We start from the raw sequence: 17,988 nt of genomic DNA on the forward strand, positions 1-17,988 counted from the left end.
CACAAAGCTAGAAGAACCTATTGCCGAAGAAACACCATCACAAGATGAAGAGGAGGGTGTATCTGATGTGGAGAGTGAAAGGAGCCAGGAGCAGCCAGATAAAACAGTGGATATAAGTGATTTGGCCACCAAGCTCCTGGACAGTTGGAAAGATTTAAAGGTAAGAAAACAATTTTTATTCATTTTAACTTGAATTTATCAAATTTAGAATTCAACAGCCCTAAGTTTAAATACATAGTTCTCTAGTAATATGTATTTCTGAAAAATAGCCATTTAGTGTCCTTTGATTCTACATTCACACATCCTTTCATCCTTCACAAGAGTCCTACTAAGCCACGCTTATACAAATGGATCCTTTTTTTACTCAGAAAATGTGTTACAATAATTACTTTAGATGTACAGGTTCTCTTCATGCCAAAATTAAAAAAAAATTTTAAGTAGAACTCTGGTGGCCTAGTGGCAAGAATTTGTGCTGCAATCCCAAAGGTGAACGGTTTGAATCCACCAGAGGCTCTGCTGGAGGAGGGGCAGTCTCCTGTGCCAGTCAGATACGATCCGAAGGTACACACACACAAAAATAATAAAACGTGTTTTTTTTTAAGTAACAAACTTAAGATTCTGTTCTGTACTGGAAATAAACCATTAAGGAATAAAGTTAATTAACAACTCATTTAAAAGAATAATTGAAAGTTTCTAGTCTAGAAAAGCAACTTACAAAATTGTGGATATTGTTACTATTTCTTTCATAAGCTACTTTTAAAATGTTCATTTCTTTGGAAGATATTCTACTTCCTTGATGTTTTCTAAAAAAAGAAAAAAATAAGAGTTCTGGAACCCTTATTACTAATGCATATATAACTTATGATTAAAAATTATACTTAGAAATGCATACTTGGCTTTGTTTCAAATCCAGTCTGGGTTAAATCCAGGAGTGAATAACAAGGAGAAGTGGTGCATTTCTACCATCTGTAATCTGAACTTGGGATACTGGTCGTGAGCGCCTTATTTGAAAAGGGTTTTCTTTTGGCTTTTATTTTCGGCTTCTCCTTTCTTCTGCCGGAAGTCCAACAGCCATATCTCCTGTTCCTGTAGGATGAACCCTTGAACAACCTCTACCCTCAGTTATGACCACAAAAGTCAGTCATACTGTTAGATGATGAGATTTGACTGAGATGGTACTGACCTTACATGGAACAAAATGAATAGTTGATGGTGTGTGCAGTATGCTTGCTTCCAACATTTGTAATTTGCTGTGTTGAGAGTCTTCTTTAAGTTTGGTGTGGTTTCAACTCTGGTTTTCCTATTGCTACATTTTCATGTTACGTCCAGTTAGCATAACTCAACCACATTATATTTTATTAAGCCTAGATTTTTTTATAAATGTAAGGAGAAAGAGTATATTTATGATACAAATTATGTAAAACCTAAGGATCAGAATTACAGTACTTGGGGAAATACTGTGGCAATCACCTGGTGAACCACATTTCACCTAGGGCTTGCTGTTTGAGTGCTCAGGAGTCCCTGGAAGAAGGCCCTGCATGTTTGGAGGGTGATGGGAGTGAGTGCCTGACAATGGCTCAGTAAGGAAAGTAAAACCAGAGGCATTTATATTGGTAGACATGGAAAAGCCATGATTTTATAAAGGGAAAATGGGATTGGAGAACTCAGATCAGTTTTGTGTTTAACAGAAAATTCTGTTAACATTCATTTTTAAAATGTGAAAAATATATAATTATCTTAATCTCTGAAAGATAGTAAGTTCATAGGATGACTATGAGTCATACTCGACAGGACCTAACAACTACTAACCATCTCTGAAAACCCTGTGTGTTTATTATCTAGATAAGTTTTAAAATTTAAAAAAAAAATGGTATTTTCTATGACTGTAATGGTATGAGTTACTCGCTTGAGATATATATAAGCCAAATTATTTCTTCCCCTTCTTATTCTTCCCATTCTTTCTAAAAGATCAGAGCAGTGTCACAGTACTCTGTAGCTTGATGATGCTTTTGACTTGGAGTTTAAAGGTTTTTTACACTTAAATTACTCATTTCTTCGTCAAACTTTACTTTGCTCTGGAATCATTATACATATAGCACTGCATTCCTGAAAAATACCTTTGACTGTATACTTTGATTTTTGTTACACATTGGTGCTGAGGTTTTTTAAATCATGTGTCATTCTGGTTAACATTTACCATGACTCTGATGTGGAAAAAGTTAGGTGGCATTTATCCAGAAGTTAGGTAGCATTTATCCAGAAGTCTGAAACCCAGATCCCATAATTTGAATACGTTTTAGAGAAACACATTGATCTGATGTGGTTACTATATATTCACACTGTCCCGGCATTGAATGAGTTAACTACTTCTGTCTGATTTTTCACCTATATATTGAGTCAAATAAACACTGGCTGAAAAGAAAATTACTTAGTCAACCAACCTTTTGCTATGCTGTATGTTAGTTTCTTGTCTTTAATTCCAGGATCTTTTTTAAAAAAATGGTTAAGTTAAAAAAAGAAAATCTGGGAGCTCTGGTGGCCTAGTGGCAAGGAGCTGCAACTACAATCCCAGAGGCGAACGGTTTGAATCCACCAGATGCTCTGCTGGGGAAGGAGGGACAATCTCCTCCTGTACCAGTCAGATCTGATTTGACGGTACACGCACACAAAAATAAAAATAATAAAGAAAATCTAAAATTATGCCTGTTAGCCACTTGAGATCTTCTTGATACGAGACCACCATAATGTTGTGAAATATGTATTCTACTTGGCCTTTCTGCTCACTGGAGTGATGAATTAAGAGGTTTAATAATCTTGGGTTTGCTGTGAAGGCATACAGTAGGCATCATTAGTAAATGAAGGAAGGTGGGAGGGAAGGGTAGAGCTTCGTGAATTACTCTTTGTCCTCCAAGATCTGGTGATGATCTCCCTTGTAACTTGAACCATTTCCATCTAGCTTCTCAGGGCAGCAAGGAGCTTGTTAACATCACCAGCTGACCATGTGTCTCCTTTTCTCAACTCCATTTTCAACTTCGTGCTGAAGAAAAACAAGAACCTAGCGTGCATTCTGTGAAGAAACAGGAAGATGGTTGGGGAAGCTGGATGATGCATGAAAAATATGATAGGTGAAAAGAGGAGAGAGGTGGTTAACTCACTGGCGCCGGCATTATTTTGGTGGTGCGTCCATTGCCGACAATGGATGTCCTTCTGGGGAAAAATCCCGACTCCAGGCGAGAAAGACTTAAGTGAGCTACTTTTTCTATACCTATATACACAGGACCACTGCCGTGGCTCCTCCACAAGGCTTACATGTTTTGACTCCTGAAATAGACATCAACAATGAGCACTACCTAATACATCGCTTCACATGATCATGTATTCATATTCATGAGTAAGTTTTACAGGTACATATTCATCATAGACATGTGTGTATATTTTTGTTTGCAAAAGAAATTGTTGTACACCACCATCCCTTATACTGAAAATATACCTCAGACTTCACAGGGCAAAATACTGGGTTACAAGTGAGAATTAATTGTAAGATGACTGGAAGTATCTTCATTCATTTGGATCATGAGAAGAAGAGGTAAGGTTCTCATTAAATTGGCAGCCTTAAATGCCACTAAACACCACAAAGTGGTTATATGGCTAGTGATTCCAGAGCTGCTCTTATGAACACTTGGCAGATATATGCATCTTTGTTTTTAATGGAGTCTGAGTGGTTTCCATTTAACCTACATCCAATGATTTAGTAGACATTCCTTAAGTGTAGTAAATTAAGCTCTACTCAGTGATAACTATTTTCTGATTTCATCTTTATCTCAAGATATTATTCTTAATTAAACATGATTTGTCTAGTAGAAATTTCACTCATGAATAAATAGAATAAAGCATAATTACCTAACTAAGAAGTTTTGAGCCACTGCTTAGACTTTTAGTTCCTCACTAATTAATACTCTGTGAAATCTGCTACATAGTATTTCAAGATAAAAGTTAGCTTTCTTGGGTTTCCATGATTAGTTTCCAAATCCACAATAGATTAATATAGGATTACTCTGTATCTATAGTCTCCATAGGAGCATTGCTTTTTTAAAAAAATTTAAAATTCAGAATTATTCACAAGGCAGGTAGGAATCTGGGTAGCTCAGTTGTTAGAGCATTGGGCTTTTAATCAGAATTGTTCCCAAAGGAAGTTGGGTTAAATAATGATACATTGAAGTTTTTGAAGTATTTTCTTCAAAATTAGTATCTCGCCTGCCAAAAGGCAAAAGTTACTAGTGTCCTTTTTTTTTTTAATGTATTTTTAAATTTTTATTATTTTTGTGTGTGTGTACTGTCAAATTGGATCTGACTGGTATAGGAGAAGATTGTCCCTCCGTCTCCAGCAGAGCCTCTGGTAGATTTTAAAGTGTATTTTAAATGTTTATTCTTTTAAAAATTTTGTTATTATACTTTATTTCAGTAATTAAACTTTTGTTGTTGTTGTGTACCATTGAATTGGATCTGACTGGCACAGGAAGTTGCCTCACCGAGCGTATGATGAATTCAGACTACACGCCTTCAGGATTGCAGTGCAGCTTCTTGCCACTAGGCCACCAGAGCTCCTAGTATTCGGTTTTATTATTATTGAATAAATATTTTCATGTAAAGCAGAGGAGAAAAGTCATCCGAACAACAGCCAGTTTTCATACAAAAGTTGTATTGGAAGATAGCCACATGTTGTTTGTGGCTATTTTTGTACTACAGTAGCAAAGTTGAGTAGTTTTGATGGAGACTTGATGGCTCACAATGCCTAAGATAATTTGCTGTGTTGCATTTTATAAAAGTTTTCCACTACCTGATCTAAAATATTAAACACAGAACCTGGCTGCTCTAAACATTTTGATTTTGAATATCATTATTTTGACACTTACCTCTCTTGGGTGAGCTCTAGTGGTAAGGAGCTGCGCTGCCAACAAGATGGCACTTGGTTCATTCTACCAGATGCTCTGCGGAAGAAAGGTGGACAGTCTCTTCCCTAGTGATTTACTGTCTGAAAACCTGCTGGATGGTCAGCTATGGGTTGGTTCCAACTGGACGGCCCATAACAACGAACAACTAAGACATGAGAGGAAGCTCTGGTGACATAGTCCATAGAAACTTGTGCTCTTAATCCAAAGGACAAGTCATTCTAGCAAATCAAATCCACTGGTGGTTCTGTGGGAGCTAGAGAGACACACTCCTCCTGTGCAATTTACAGCTTTGGAAACCCACTAGAGGATCAACTGTGAGTTGGTTCTGACTTGATGACATTGACAACTGAACTGAAAGACAATGATCCTGTCTTTATTGCCCATGAAGTTATTTAGAAAAACAAAACATCTTGAGTTTGCTTAGGGAAACATAATTTTAAGTAATAAATAATTACCAGAGAAGTGGCAGATTATATTTTTTAAATTACTGGGCTAGAATACATTGTTGGGGAAAACAGTTCCTCAGGACCATGATTAAGTCAGTCCAAACTGAAAGAGATTTTTCTTATGTAGATAAAGGCTGTCTGATCTAGTTTTCAGGGATCTCTGGTGGCCTAGGCAGTAGCTGCTTGTACTGCCAACCCAGTTTGTCAAGCCGTTCAACTCCACTAGCTGCTCTGCAGGAGAAGGAGTGACAGTCTCCTGCGTGACTTACAGCCTCTGAAAATCTGAAGGTCAGTTGTGAGTGAGTTCCAACACAAAAGCAGTGAGATTTTTTTAACTAGCTCCAGGGGCCAAAGTGCACAGCTAGTTGTGTTGCTAACCAAAAGGTCCGCCGTTTGAATTCACCACCTATCTAGGGGGAAGAAGAGAGGCAGTCTTCTCTCGTTGAGATTGACAGCATCAGAAACACATAGCAGTGGCATTAATCTCATTTTATATCCAGTTATATTGAGGCTATATACAATTTTTTAGTCTGTCTTTTAATTCTGAGGCAATTTTATACTTAGAAATGGCAAAATTTTTTTTGAATGAATATTCAGATTCTTTTATCAGACCCTAATTTTCTTTATCCTGCTTACACTTATTTCCTAAATTTTGTGAAAGTAATTTACAGATGCGATGTACCTTTGTCCCTCGTTTAACTGTAATATATTTAACAAAAATCAGTAATTTACATTAACATGATTATTATCATTATCTAATGAACAAATCTTACAAAAATTTTGCCAGTTGTTTAAACAAGCCTCCTGTAGCAAAAGCAAAAATGTCTCTGGTCCAAATATGTCTCTTTGTTGTTGTTATTGTGTACCATCATCAAGTCAGAACCAACCCTTAGCTGACCCTCCCAACAGGTTTTCAGAGTCTGTTTTAATTGCATGAGATGAGATTCCCTATCTTTCTCCCTCGGAGCTGCTGGTGGATTTGAACTGCATGCCTTTGGGATTGTAGTGCAGCTCCTTAACCACTAGACCACTGTTTTGTAATCTTTATCTTTAAGGAGTTTCATGTTTTTTTAAAAAAGGATAGACTACTTTTTAAAAATCACATGGAGAACAACTTTTACTCTATAGTCATTCTCTTTTTCATCCGATTTTATCTCCTGCTTTTAGCATCTAATAATTTGTTTGATCATTACTACTGTGGTTACCAAATGGTGATTTTGAAATCTTTTTTTTTAAACCACCTTTTATGTTTATTGGTCAGCATTCTTACCACAACCTAGAGGTTTCACTAATGTCCTGTTTTGTTTTTTCATTGATTTATACTAGCATACATTCATGAATTCTTAGTTAATTTGGTGGGCTGTTTGATGATTATGTTGTTACTTGTTGCTTAAATTGCACCATATTTGACCAGTGAAAGTTGACGTCCTTGTCCCTTTGACATGTCTCCATTGAGCTTTCTGAGCTCACCTTGTACTTTGGTTTTCCCTTTCCTAACCATAGAATAAGCCATTTCTTCAAGAAGCTGTACCAGTTGGATCCGATTTGACAATACACACTGAAAAAAAATTTTTTTTAAAATTTAGAAAATAAGTTGGAAATAGATACACTGTTTTGACCCACCAATTCCATATTGAGACTATACCCTAGAGAAACCAGAACTGCCATGCAAGCAGATATATGCACACCCATGTTTATTGCAGCTTTGTTCACAATAGCAAAGAATTGGAAACAACCCAAGTGCCCATCAACATATGAATGGATAGAGAAGCTCTGGTATATTTACACATGGAATATTATGCAGCACTGAAAAACAAAGAACTCATGAAATAATACACAAAATGGATGACCATGGAGGACATTATGCTGAGTGAGATATCTCAGTCACAAAAGGACAAATACTGCATAATGCCACTGTTATAAAACAGGACTGACACGGGGATTGGGGAGAAATTAAGAGAAGAGGGGACAAATAATATATATGGCATTGAAACAGAAGAGAACTATATAAAAGGAATGTATGAGTATGTATTACTAACATGACAAGAGTCTAGAATAAGAGCTGCATAGTAAAGTGGCTGGTGGGTGGTGAGATGACGACTGTATAACAACGAAAGAACTTTTTAAAAAAAAAAGCTGGTGGGGGCATGGAAGAAAATGTACATCAGTGAATGAACACAAATCCAAGTTCTTTTTAAACTTTCATTAAAATCTCAATTAAAAAAAATATAAAAGGAATTATACAGAGTCACTATACCAAAAAGAATTTGTGAACATTGAACTATTTCAGGAAGTAATGTATGATCAAGAACCAGTGCTAAAGAAGAACTTCAAACCGTATTAAAAGCATTGGCAAAAAATAAGGCCCCAGGAATTGAAAAATAACCAATTAAGGTGTTTCAACAAACAGATGCAGCCTTGGACATGCTGACTAGTCTCTGCCAAGAAATTTGGAAGACTGTTTAGATGACTTAAAAAGCGTGAGCAACTCCTTATTAACTTGGAGGTATTTCAGTTTAGCACGTGGCTGTTCACTGTAAGGTCAGTGATTGTAGGTTTGTTATTCACAGCACTGGGTTTGTTAAAAAGATTTTCTCTCCAAGAGAAAAATTAGTGATTGTATGTGGTGTGTGATAAGGGCCCAATTTTCTTCCATTCTTTGTGATTATTTTGCAGTCATCTGAGAATCCATTATCAAATACCAATTCATGAGTGTTTATTCCTGTATTTTAGTGTTATACTTAGGTCTTTGAGATGTCTTGAGCTAATGATTGTCTATACTGTGAGTTAGGGTCCAATTTTATTATTTAACATGAGATTATTTAGTTGTCCCAGAACCGGTTGTTGAAGATACTTCTTTTCTCTCTGGATGGTGTTGACACTCTTGTAAAAAAATCACACACCAACCACAGCACCTGAATAAGTATAAAGTGATGGTTAATTTTTCTAAATAACATTATCCAAATACTGATCAATTTTAGCTTATTTTCATTATGTTGAGTTTCTGTATTTTCTGCTCATAATTGTAGCCTCTTTTATTCTTTTGATGTTGTTTTTGTCCTGGTTAGTAGTATTGCTGGTGTTAGACAGATCCTGGCTGAAAGTAAGGAATACTAGAATAATGACTGTTGGTGCTTTATTTACTACGCAAAAACACTTGACTGTATGGATCATGACAAGTTGTGGCTGACATTGAGGAGAATGGGAATCCCAGAGCACTTGATTGTGCTCATGTGGAACCTCTACCTGGATCAGGAGGCTGTTGTGTGGATGGAGCAGGGGAGCACTACATGGTTTGGAATTGGGAAGGGAGTGTGTCAGGGTTGTATTCTCTCTCCATACTTGTTCAGTTTATATCTAGAGCAAATCATCCAAGAAGCTGGACTCTATAAAAAGGAATGTGGCATCAGGAATGGAGAGAGACTCATCAATAACCTGCATTATGCAGATGACACAGCCTTGCTTGCTGAATGTGAGGAGGACTTGAAGCACTTGTTGCAGAAGATCAAGGAATGCAGCCTTCAGCATGGATTGAGTCTCAATATCAAGAAAACAAAAATTCTTACCACGGAACCAGTAGGCAGTGTCATGATGCATGGAGAGGAGGTTGAAACTGTCAATAGCTTCATCTTGCTTGGATCCACAATTAACACCCTTTGTACCAGCAGTCAGGAAATGAGGAGATGCATTGCACTGGCAAAATCCACAGTTCAGGACCTTTCTAAATTATTGAGGAGTAGCGATGTCAGTTTGAGGACTGACATTAATCCTTCAGGCCATAGTCTTTCTGATTACTAGCTGTGCATTTCACTGGAAAGTGAATAAGGATTACAGAAAAAGAAATGATGCCTTTGAGCTATGGTGGTGAAGAAGAGTACTGAACATTCCCTGGACAGGAAAGAGAAGGAACAGATATGTCTTGGAGATGATGCAGCCAGACTGCTCTTTGGAGGCAAGAATGATGAGGCTTCGCCACACACACTTTGAACATGTTGCTAAGAGGTGCTATTCCTTGGAGAGGGACATGATGTTGGGAAAGGTGGCGGGTCTGTGAAGGAGAGGAAGACCCTCAACTAGGTGGATTGACACAGTGACTGCTGCAATGGGTATTGTGTGTCAGGAAATGTGAGGATGGCAAAGAACAGGACTGGGTTTAGAGCTTTTGTTCATAGGGTTGCTATATGTTGTGTTTGACTTGATAGCACCTAACAGCAGTAGTTTTTGTAGCACTTGGCTGCTAACTGAAGTTCAAAACCTTTAACCACACCTAGAGTGAAAGATACAGCAGTCTGCCTCTGCAAAGTTAACAACTTTTGAAACTACCAGGCAGTTCTGTTCAGTCCTATAGGATCGTAAGTTTCAATTGATGCCAAAACATTCAGCTTATTAAGAGTTTTCTGTCAAATAGAAAAAAAATGATAATTTTTTAAAAATTGTCAACTTCTTGTCAGCGGTTTTCTTTACTGAAAAAATCTTTCAACACTTTCCAAATCTTCCATTTCTTTAATCCGCTTATGATTTTGACAGAAATTATATCTTAAAGAGAATACACTTTCACCCTTAAGTATAGTGCTTGTGTTAGGTTTTTGATAAATAACCTTATCCAATTATAGAAGTTCTTTTTTCACCCAGTTTAGTTGTTGTTCATTTTCCCCCCTCTCCCTCACTGCCTTTCCCACGTAATCAAACAAAAATGATTCTGTGTGGAAGCCTTTCCTTTATTTTTTATAAAAGTGGTCTTATACCATAAATTGGTCTTTTGTGACTGACTTATATCACTTAATATAGTTTCCTCTAGATTTGTCCAGTGCAGTGCTTCATAAATCCTTTGTTGTTGTGCGCTAGGGTGTTGGATCCAATACATACCTGAACCTCTAGTAGGTTTTCAAAGGCAGTAAATCACACAGAAGTTTTCCCATCTTCCTCCCCAGAGCAGCTGCTGGATTCAAACCATGGGCCTTTAGGTTGGCAACACCATTCTGTACCACCAGCCCAGAGATTCCTATCATTCTTTAATTTTGCACAATACTCTTACCTAAATAAAGTAGTTTCTTGAACCATTCATTCATTGATGGACATGTGGATTGTTTCCATCTCTTGGCTATTACATGTAATGCTGTAGTGAACTTGAGTATGCAGCTATGTGTTCATGTGGCAACTCGTTTCTTTGCTGTATACACTTGTAGTAGGATTGCTGAATCAAATGCTATTTCTATTCCCAGTTTTCTAAGGAAGCTCCAAACTCCTTTCCATAATGATTGGCTCCATTTTACATTCCCACCAACATATTTAAGTGTTCCATTCTCTCCATACCCTTGCCAGCTTTTGCTGTTTCCTGTCTTCTTAAACTTTTCTTGTGGCAACCTTTCTGCCAATTCTGACATCAACTGTCCCTCCCATTGCACTTCTCTCCTGCATTCTCTAATTTGTTGCAGTGGTTACATAAAACTCATAGGCAGTAATCAGAGTTAAACGATTTATTAACAAAGTAATAATATACAATTCAGAATCAGGATCAGCAGGCTATGATTCAGAATTAGAAAGCATGTATGCAAAGTCTGGAAGCCTTCCCCAAAGTGAAAGGTACATTCCCCTCCCTTCTTCACTGCAGGACAGCCCTCTCATTCCTGTGGGCTATGCCAGCAATCAGGCCCTTCTCTGGACCCTGCACAGCTCTTCTTAGCTTCTTTAGGAGAGGTCCCTTGACTTCAGCCTCTGTGAACTCAGCTATTAAGAACTATTCTTTGTCTTTTGCCTCAGTTCTGACACAGGACTTCTTCTCACCCTCATTGTCTTCTGTGTTGTAGTCTTTGACCCATGTTAAAGTTCTTTTAGGAGAGCTTTTGTCGCCTCTTTCTCTGGTTCTTCTCACCTCTTCCTTTTGCTTTTGTCTGCCAACTTCTGTGTGGTTGGCTGCCTTTGAAGGGCAGGGAACATCACAGTACCCCCTCTGTCAGTGTCCAGGACTAGCGCTCCCAGACAGATGAAACCTGAGGCCAAAGTCTATAGGGAGTCGCACTGTTACCCCAAAGGGGATATCTCTGGTGGTTCTCTTCCACAGGTCACTCTGAGAGAAAGATAAGCAGCATAACCTCTATTGCAATTGACCACAGGCTCTGAAAATCTGCAGGAGAGTCAACTCTGATGACAATAAATGAGTGAACCCTTTCCCTGAAACAACAAACTGTCTTGAACAACAAATCCACTCTTTAAAGGCCGTAGACACTCCATGTGCACAGTAGAATATAGTCACTTCACTTGCATAAGTCTATTGTCCAGTTCCTGCAAGGTACAAAAAATAAACCCACCACAGAGGAGGCTGCAGAAATATCAAACCTGCAAACTCAGAGGTGCGTGTTTCGAATCCACCAGATGCTCTGCTCAATAAGGAGGGACAGTCTCATCCTATACCACTCAGATCCGATTTGACAGTACGCACACACAAAAATAATTTTTATTTTTATTATTTGTGTGTAAGTACCATCAAATCGGATCTGACTGGTACAGGCGGAGATTGTCCCTCCTCCTCCGGCGAGCTTCTGGTGGATTTGAACCGCATGTCTCTGGGATTGCAGTGCAGCTTCTTGCCACTAGGCCACCAGAGCTCCCCTAAAAATAATTTATTTTAAAAAAATACCAAACCAATAGTTGCTTATTGCTCATTCCGTAATCTTTAACCTGAACATAAGTAACAAAACTACTGGATTAGTAACAAACTGGGTTTGAAAACTAGGGCAAGGGGCTTACCTGTTTTTCCAAAGAACCAAAACAGATTTTACAGAATTGTCTTTTCTATAGAACACAATTATGTCATCTGTGACTTTGGAAGTTATACTGATTTATAACAATCTCCAGAATGATAATTATTTTTCGTATATGTGCTGCCGAAGCAAGCACTAGAATGATAATATTTTGTACTGCCAAAGTACAAAAGGATGAAGGATAACAATGGAGAGATATGTGATAAAAATCAAGATTAATAAAATTATTATGGTAGATTTTAGGAGATGGAATTTTTTTGTAAATAAAAGAAACAAATGAATTTAAAACTTTAGATATATGAAAATAACAACTAAGAGTACTGCCTGGGAAGTTAAATAATGAATGATGCTTGAAAATATGTAAATAAAGGAGTTAGGCTGCTGACAAAGGGGTGCAATCCAAATCCACCGGCTGCTCCTCAGGAGAGGCGTAGACAGTCTCCCCCTGTGCAATTTACGGACTCTGAAAAGCCATTGAAGGGGTCGGCTGTGGGTCAGTTTCAGCTCAGTGAACAATAATACAATTATAATGTTGTGCTGCTTAGCCCAAAATATCTGATGTGTTCTGTCTGAGATTGCTGAAAGAAAGCCTCTTCCAGTAGATCTGCTCTAACCTATTGGTGAGAAGCTGTACTGCAACCCCAAAGGCTTGCTGTTCCAATTCACCAGTTGCTTTGAGATCTCTCATGCGATTTACTGACTAAAAATCCTCTGGAAGTTCTTCCAACAACAATGACTTGTTAGTAGCTGGTGACTTTTTCAAGTGTATTAAGAGGTAGAAAACAATTGTGTGGATCAAGTGTAAATATTCTTCTTTTCTCTTTTTAAAAGTTTTATTATCAGAGTAACCTACTTTTTCCTCTCAGGTTTTTTCTTGTCAGTCTACTGTAACAGCTATCAGCTACCCATTTCTCTTGGCTCTCTCCTCCATTTGCCCTTCATAGTCAAGCACATTATCTTCTTTTTCAAGTTGGTTCATCATCTTATGTTCAGTTCTATTAATAGCCTTATCATCTCCCCAGTAACTCATTTGTAAACTGTTTTCTTCTTTATAATTAAAAATTTGCTATTGTTTATTATATTCCTCCCTCTGAAAATGTCATTTCCAGATAACTATTCTTTTACTGGCTTTGTTATTGGGAGATACTTTTATGCAAGATTATAACTGGTTTGAAAGACACTTTGAGATATTTTGCAAGAATTTTTTTTCTCATGTATTTTTTAACAACTACCACCAAGGTGAAACTTTACAAAGATTTTATTGAATACCTAGCGGGGATTGTATGAGGTGTGTATGCTTGTTTGGGGTTGTGTATCTTAATAGCTAGGTAATAAATTTACTTGGGGGCAGTGTCCTAATAGCTAGGTAATATTTTATATTTACTTGCCATCACTTTCTCAGGATGATTTTTTTAGTATCTAATATGGTGCAGTGCACACTGTAGAAAGTAAGAAAGAAACTCTAAAGCATTTTTTTCATTTTCAGTATTTTTTGATAAAAATTTCAAAACCATGTACATTTGAAAAAATTTTGGTCTTTATTGGTCAGATCATATAATTCTCTTTGGAAGTTAAATCTTTCAATAAAATGTTCACAACCTCATTTTCTAGTTTTCAGTCTTGCTATTAAAGTCTGATAAGTTTTTTTTAAAAAATTGAGAATTTACACAGAAAATTAGAATTCTATTTGATAATTTCTCTGCATGTTGCTCAGTGACATAGTTATATTTTTCACAGACTGCAGGCATGCTCTTTCATTGTGATCTGGTTATTCCATTTACAGTACTTTCATTTCCTTGTCTCCCAATTCTCTTATCTTTTCTTTCGGGTAATTGTTGATCATTTGATCTTCTGCAGATACTTTTTTAAGTGAAGAGCCATACTTGTAAAGGTGCTTGATAGTTCAAATCCACTAGCTGCTCTTCAGGAAATAGACTGTCTGCTCCATTCAGTATTCATTCTTGGAAACCCTGTGGGCAGTTTTGTTCTGTCCACTACAGTCACTGTGTGTCAGCATCGACTCATAGCACCTTGTGTTAGAATGAGGATGAATACATGTGTTTCAGTCCATCTGTCATGTTTATATTTCAGTTCAAATGTGCATGTCCTTCAGGATACCTTTCTCTGCTCTCCCTCCTAAGGACCAAGCCAGTTTTAATTTCCCTTCTTTTTATTCTTAAAAATGTATGTACATGCCTATCAGGAGATGGTGTATACTCTCTTTTTCCTGAGTGCTTAAGAGGTAAGTGTAATAGTGGTTAGTATGCCCTTTGGGATAGTGACAGATCTGTGTTTGAATCCTATTTCTGATATACAGCTCACAGTGTAACCCATCACTGAGAAGTATTCATGTATATAATAGATACAGTAGCAGTCCCCCCTTAGTGATGTAAGATCTTGTGAAAATGCACTGAAAAGATGTAACATATCATAAAATTATACCTACAATCAATGAACTCCTTGAAAGCAATTACAGCATGTAAATTATGTTTGGTCCCACTGAGTCTAGTTGATTACGTACAGCAAAACAAAACCCTGCCTGATCCTACACCATCCTCACAAACTCATATGCTTCAGCCCATTGTTGTAGCTGCTGTTAGTTCTTCTTGTTTAGGACCTCCTTTTCTCACCCTCTTTTCTCTATGCTTGACGTCCTTTTCAGGGATTGGTCCCTCCTGATAATATGCCCATAGTATATGAGACAGAGCCTCACTATTTTTTGCCTCTAAGGAGCATTCCAGCTACACTTCTAAGACAGATTTGATTGTTATTTAGGTCATTCTGAGCATGAGGACTACTAGCCCTTGCCAACACCACAATTCAAAGGCTTCAATAATTCTTTGGTTTTTCTTATACAAAACATAGTTGCTTCTTAATTTTCCTTTTAGTACATAATTGATAAGCAGATACTAGTTGAGCAAGCCAGATCTTTACATATCATGCTGTCTTTGTGTCCATATATTATAACCATCTCAGAAGACATTTAGACATTCTCAATAAAGGTCTTTTGGCTGTACTAGTGCTTCATGAGCTTATCAGAGATTGATTGTTTATCAGACCTGAAGATCAGTTTTGAGCCTTTGACAAAAGAGGGATGATGGGCCAACAGAAACCTTTTCTAAGTATTAGAAGAGCTTTAAAAATACTGCCAAGGCACACTTATTCTGACCTAGAAAACAGAATATTTGTGTTTTAGGTGAGACCTATGAGAAGTGTTTTTACCAGGGATGAAAGAGATTGATGGTGGCAGTTTAGTGAACATGTAGCACTGTATGGGGTGGTTTCTATAGATTAGAGGTAGAATTTAACATGGTGATTCATTTAGTAAGTATTTGGATATGGAGCATATGCTGGACACTGGTCTCAGCAGTAGAAATACAGCAAAGAATAATATTGTATTGGCCATTATGGATTAATTTTGCTAGAGTGTGAACATAGCATGTATGTATGTGTATTGGGGGAAACACATGTACACTAAAGAATTTAAATAGGATTATACTAAAGAGAATCGCTAGACTGATGAAACAAATCTTTTAGGCCTCTCTGAGGGGTTGGTAGCAACTTGAAAAGTGAAGCAACCATGTGAAGACAGCAGTGACATTTCATAAGAGTATTTTTTCTTTTTTTTTCTTTTATTGTTTTTTTGTGAGTGTACCGTCAAATCAGATCTGACTGGTACAGGAGGAGATAGTCCCTTCTTCCCCGGCAGAGCATCTGGTGGATTCGAACCGTGTGCCTCTGGGATTGTAGTTGCAGCTCCTTAAGAGTATTTTTTCTGATAAAATTAGCCTATACTATGGAAGTCTGTTTGGAGTGATGTCACACCCAGAGGCCCCAGAAGGCATTGCAGAAAATGTTTATTTGTTGTTGTTATGTGCTGTCAAGTCGCTTGCGACTCATAGCGACCCTGTGTACAACAGCCCTAAACTCCGCTCTGTCCTGTGCCAATCGCACTGTCTCTGACACTCCCATCCCAATTATCCCAGTCACTGAATCAATCCACCTCATAGAGGGCCTTCCTCTCCTGCGCCATCCCTCCACCCTCCCAAGCATGATGTCCTTCTCCAAGGACCGGTCACTCCTCACAACATGTCCAAAGTATGTTAGACGGAGCCTCAGAATCCTTGCCTCCAAGGAGCCACCCGGTTTAACCCTTTCCAGGACGAATCTGTTTGTTTTCCTAGCAGTCCATGGTATTCTCAATACTCTTCTCCAGCACCACAGCTCAAAGGCATCAATTCTCCTTCTATCCTCCTTGGTCATTGTCCAACTCTCTGATGCATAACAAGTGATTGTGAAGACCATGGCCTGTATCAGATGCACCTTAGAGACACCATTGCTCTTCAGTACTTTGGAGAGGTCCCTAACAGCAGACTTTCCCATGGCAATGCGCCTTTTAATTTCCTGGCTGCTGGTGCCAAGACTGTTGACTATGGAGCCAAGCAAACTAAAGCTGTGTACAATCTCAATCTCTTCACCATCCATCCTGATGCTGCCAATTGGTCCAGTGGTGAGAATCTTTGTCTTCTTGACATTGAGCCTCAATCCATATTGTAAGCTGTAGTCCTTGACACTCTGCAGCAGGCGCTTCAGGTCCTCTTCAGTTTCAGCAAGCAGGGTTGTGTCATCCGCATAATGCAGATTGTTGATAAATCGTCCACCAATCTTGACCCCACATTTCTCCTCATAGAGCCCAGCCTCCCGGATAATCTGTTCTGCATATAAGGAGGGTTTATTCATGTTCACTGCTGATGTAAAATGACTGTTAATTCTACTCAAAGGACTGACAATAAGGAACTATTGGACTGTTACTCAGAATACTGAGGTTCTGAGACTATCCCTACCTTTCTATTATTGTGGAACTTGGAAATTTTTAATTAACTTCTCCAGAGACCCCCTTTCCTTGTGTAATATAAGGAGAGGGGAGTTGGCAATCTGAGTTTCTTTTAATAGAAATTTATTTGAATACTGGGAATTGGCTTTACACTTAAAATTTTCCTTAAGCATTTTGATGCTTGTTACTGGTCTTCCCTTAAGTAGAGATGAAGAGAGAAATCTTAGAGGGAGCTCTGGTAGTCTAGTGGCAAGAAGCTGCACTGCAGTCCCTGAGGTGTATGGTTTGAATCCCCCAGATGCTCTGCAGGCAAAGGAGGGACAATCTTTTCCTGTACCAGTCACATCTGATTTGACCGTACACACACAAAAAGTGATTTTTTTAAAAAAGAATACTTTTGATAGGAGCTCTGATGGCCTAGTGGTAAGAAGCTAGCTGCACTACAATCCTAAAGGCACATGATTCAAATCTACCAGATTTTCCTCTGGAGAAGGAAGGGCATTGTCCTCTTGTGCCAGTCAAATCTGATTTAGTGGTACACCACAAGGGGGGTGGGGGGGAGAATGCTTTTGATAGCAAAACAGTTAAAATGTTGTCAGATGGAGTTTTGACTCATTGTGAATGACCCGGTATAGGGAAAAGTTGAACAGGAATTATATTGTTTAGTGTCAGCCCGTCGAGTACAACTCATAGTGACCCAATAAAGAACGCATCTAAACTCTGTCCTATCCTGCACCATTCTTAGCAGCTTCAACACTATTTTTTTAAATTTATTTATTATTTAAAAAAAAAAAAAACAACCAAAAACAAATCATGTATTGGGGATCTAAGAGGTAAGGGGAGGAAGCAGAAGGATGAGGCTAGGTGGGATGAAATCACATTGCACAATTAGGTGGGTGGAAAAGAAAATGAAAAAGATCTGGTGGGGACCAGAAAAGACAGGATAGTGGTGGGCATAGTCCAATGGTGATTAAAAAAAAAAACAAACACCATGT

At 38.0% G+C, this 17,988-nt stretch overlaps 1 protein-coding gene across 1 annotated transcript in view; it reads left to right on the forward strand.

The window, feature by feature from the left end:
• SETD2 (SET domain containing 2) overlaps positions 1-17,988 on the forward strand; it is a 94,439-nt gene that overhangs the window by 45,227 nt on the left and 31,224 nt on the right. The window contains 1 exon segment of the mRNA XM_006893034.1: positions 8-160. Coding sequence (XP_006893096.1) covers positions 8-160 — 153 coding nt within the window.

This window comes from Elephantulus edwardii, unplaced genomic scaffold (assembly GCF_000299155.1).
Source record: "Elephantulus edwardii isolate Elephantulus edwardi_28Jun2011 unplaced genomic scaffold, EleEdw1.0 scaffold00121, whole genome shotgun sequence".
Classification (NCBI taxonomy): Eukaryota; Metazoa; Chordata; class Mammalia; order Macroscelidea; family Macroscelididae; genus Elephantulus; species Elephantulus edwardii.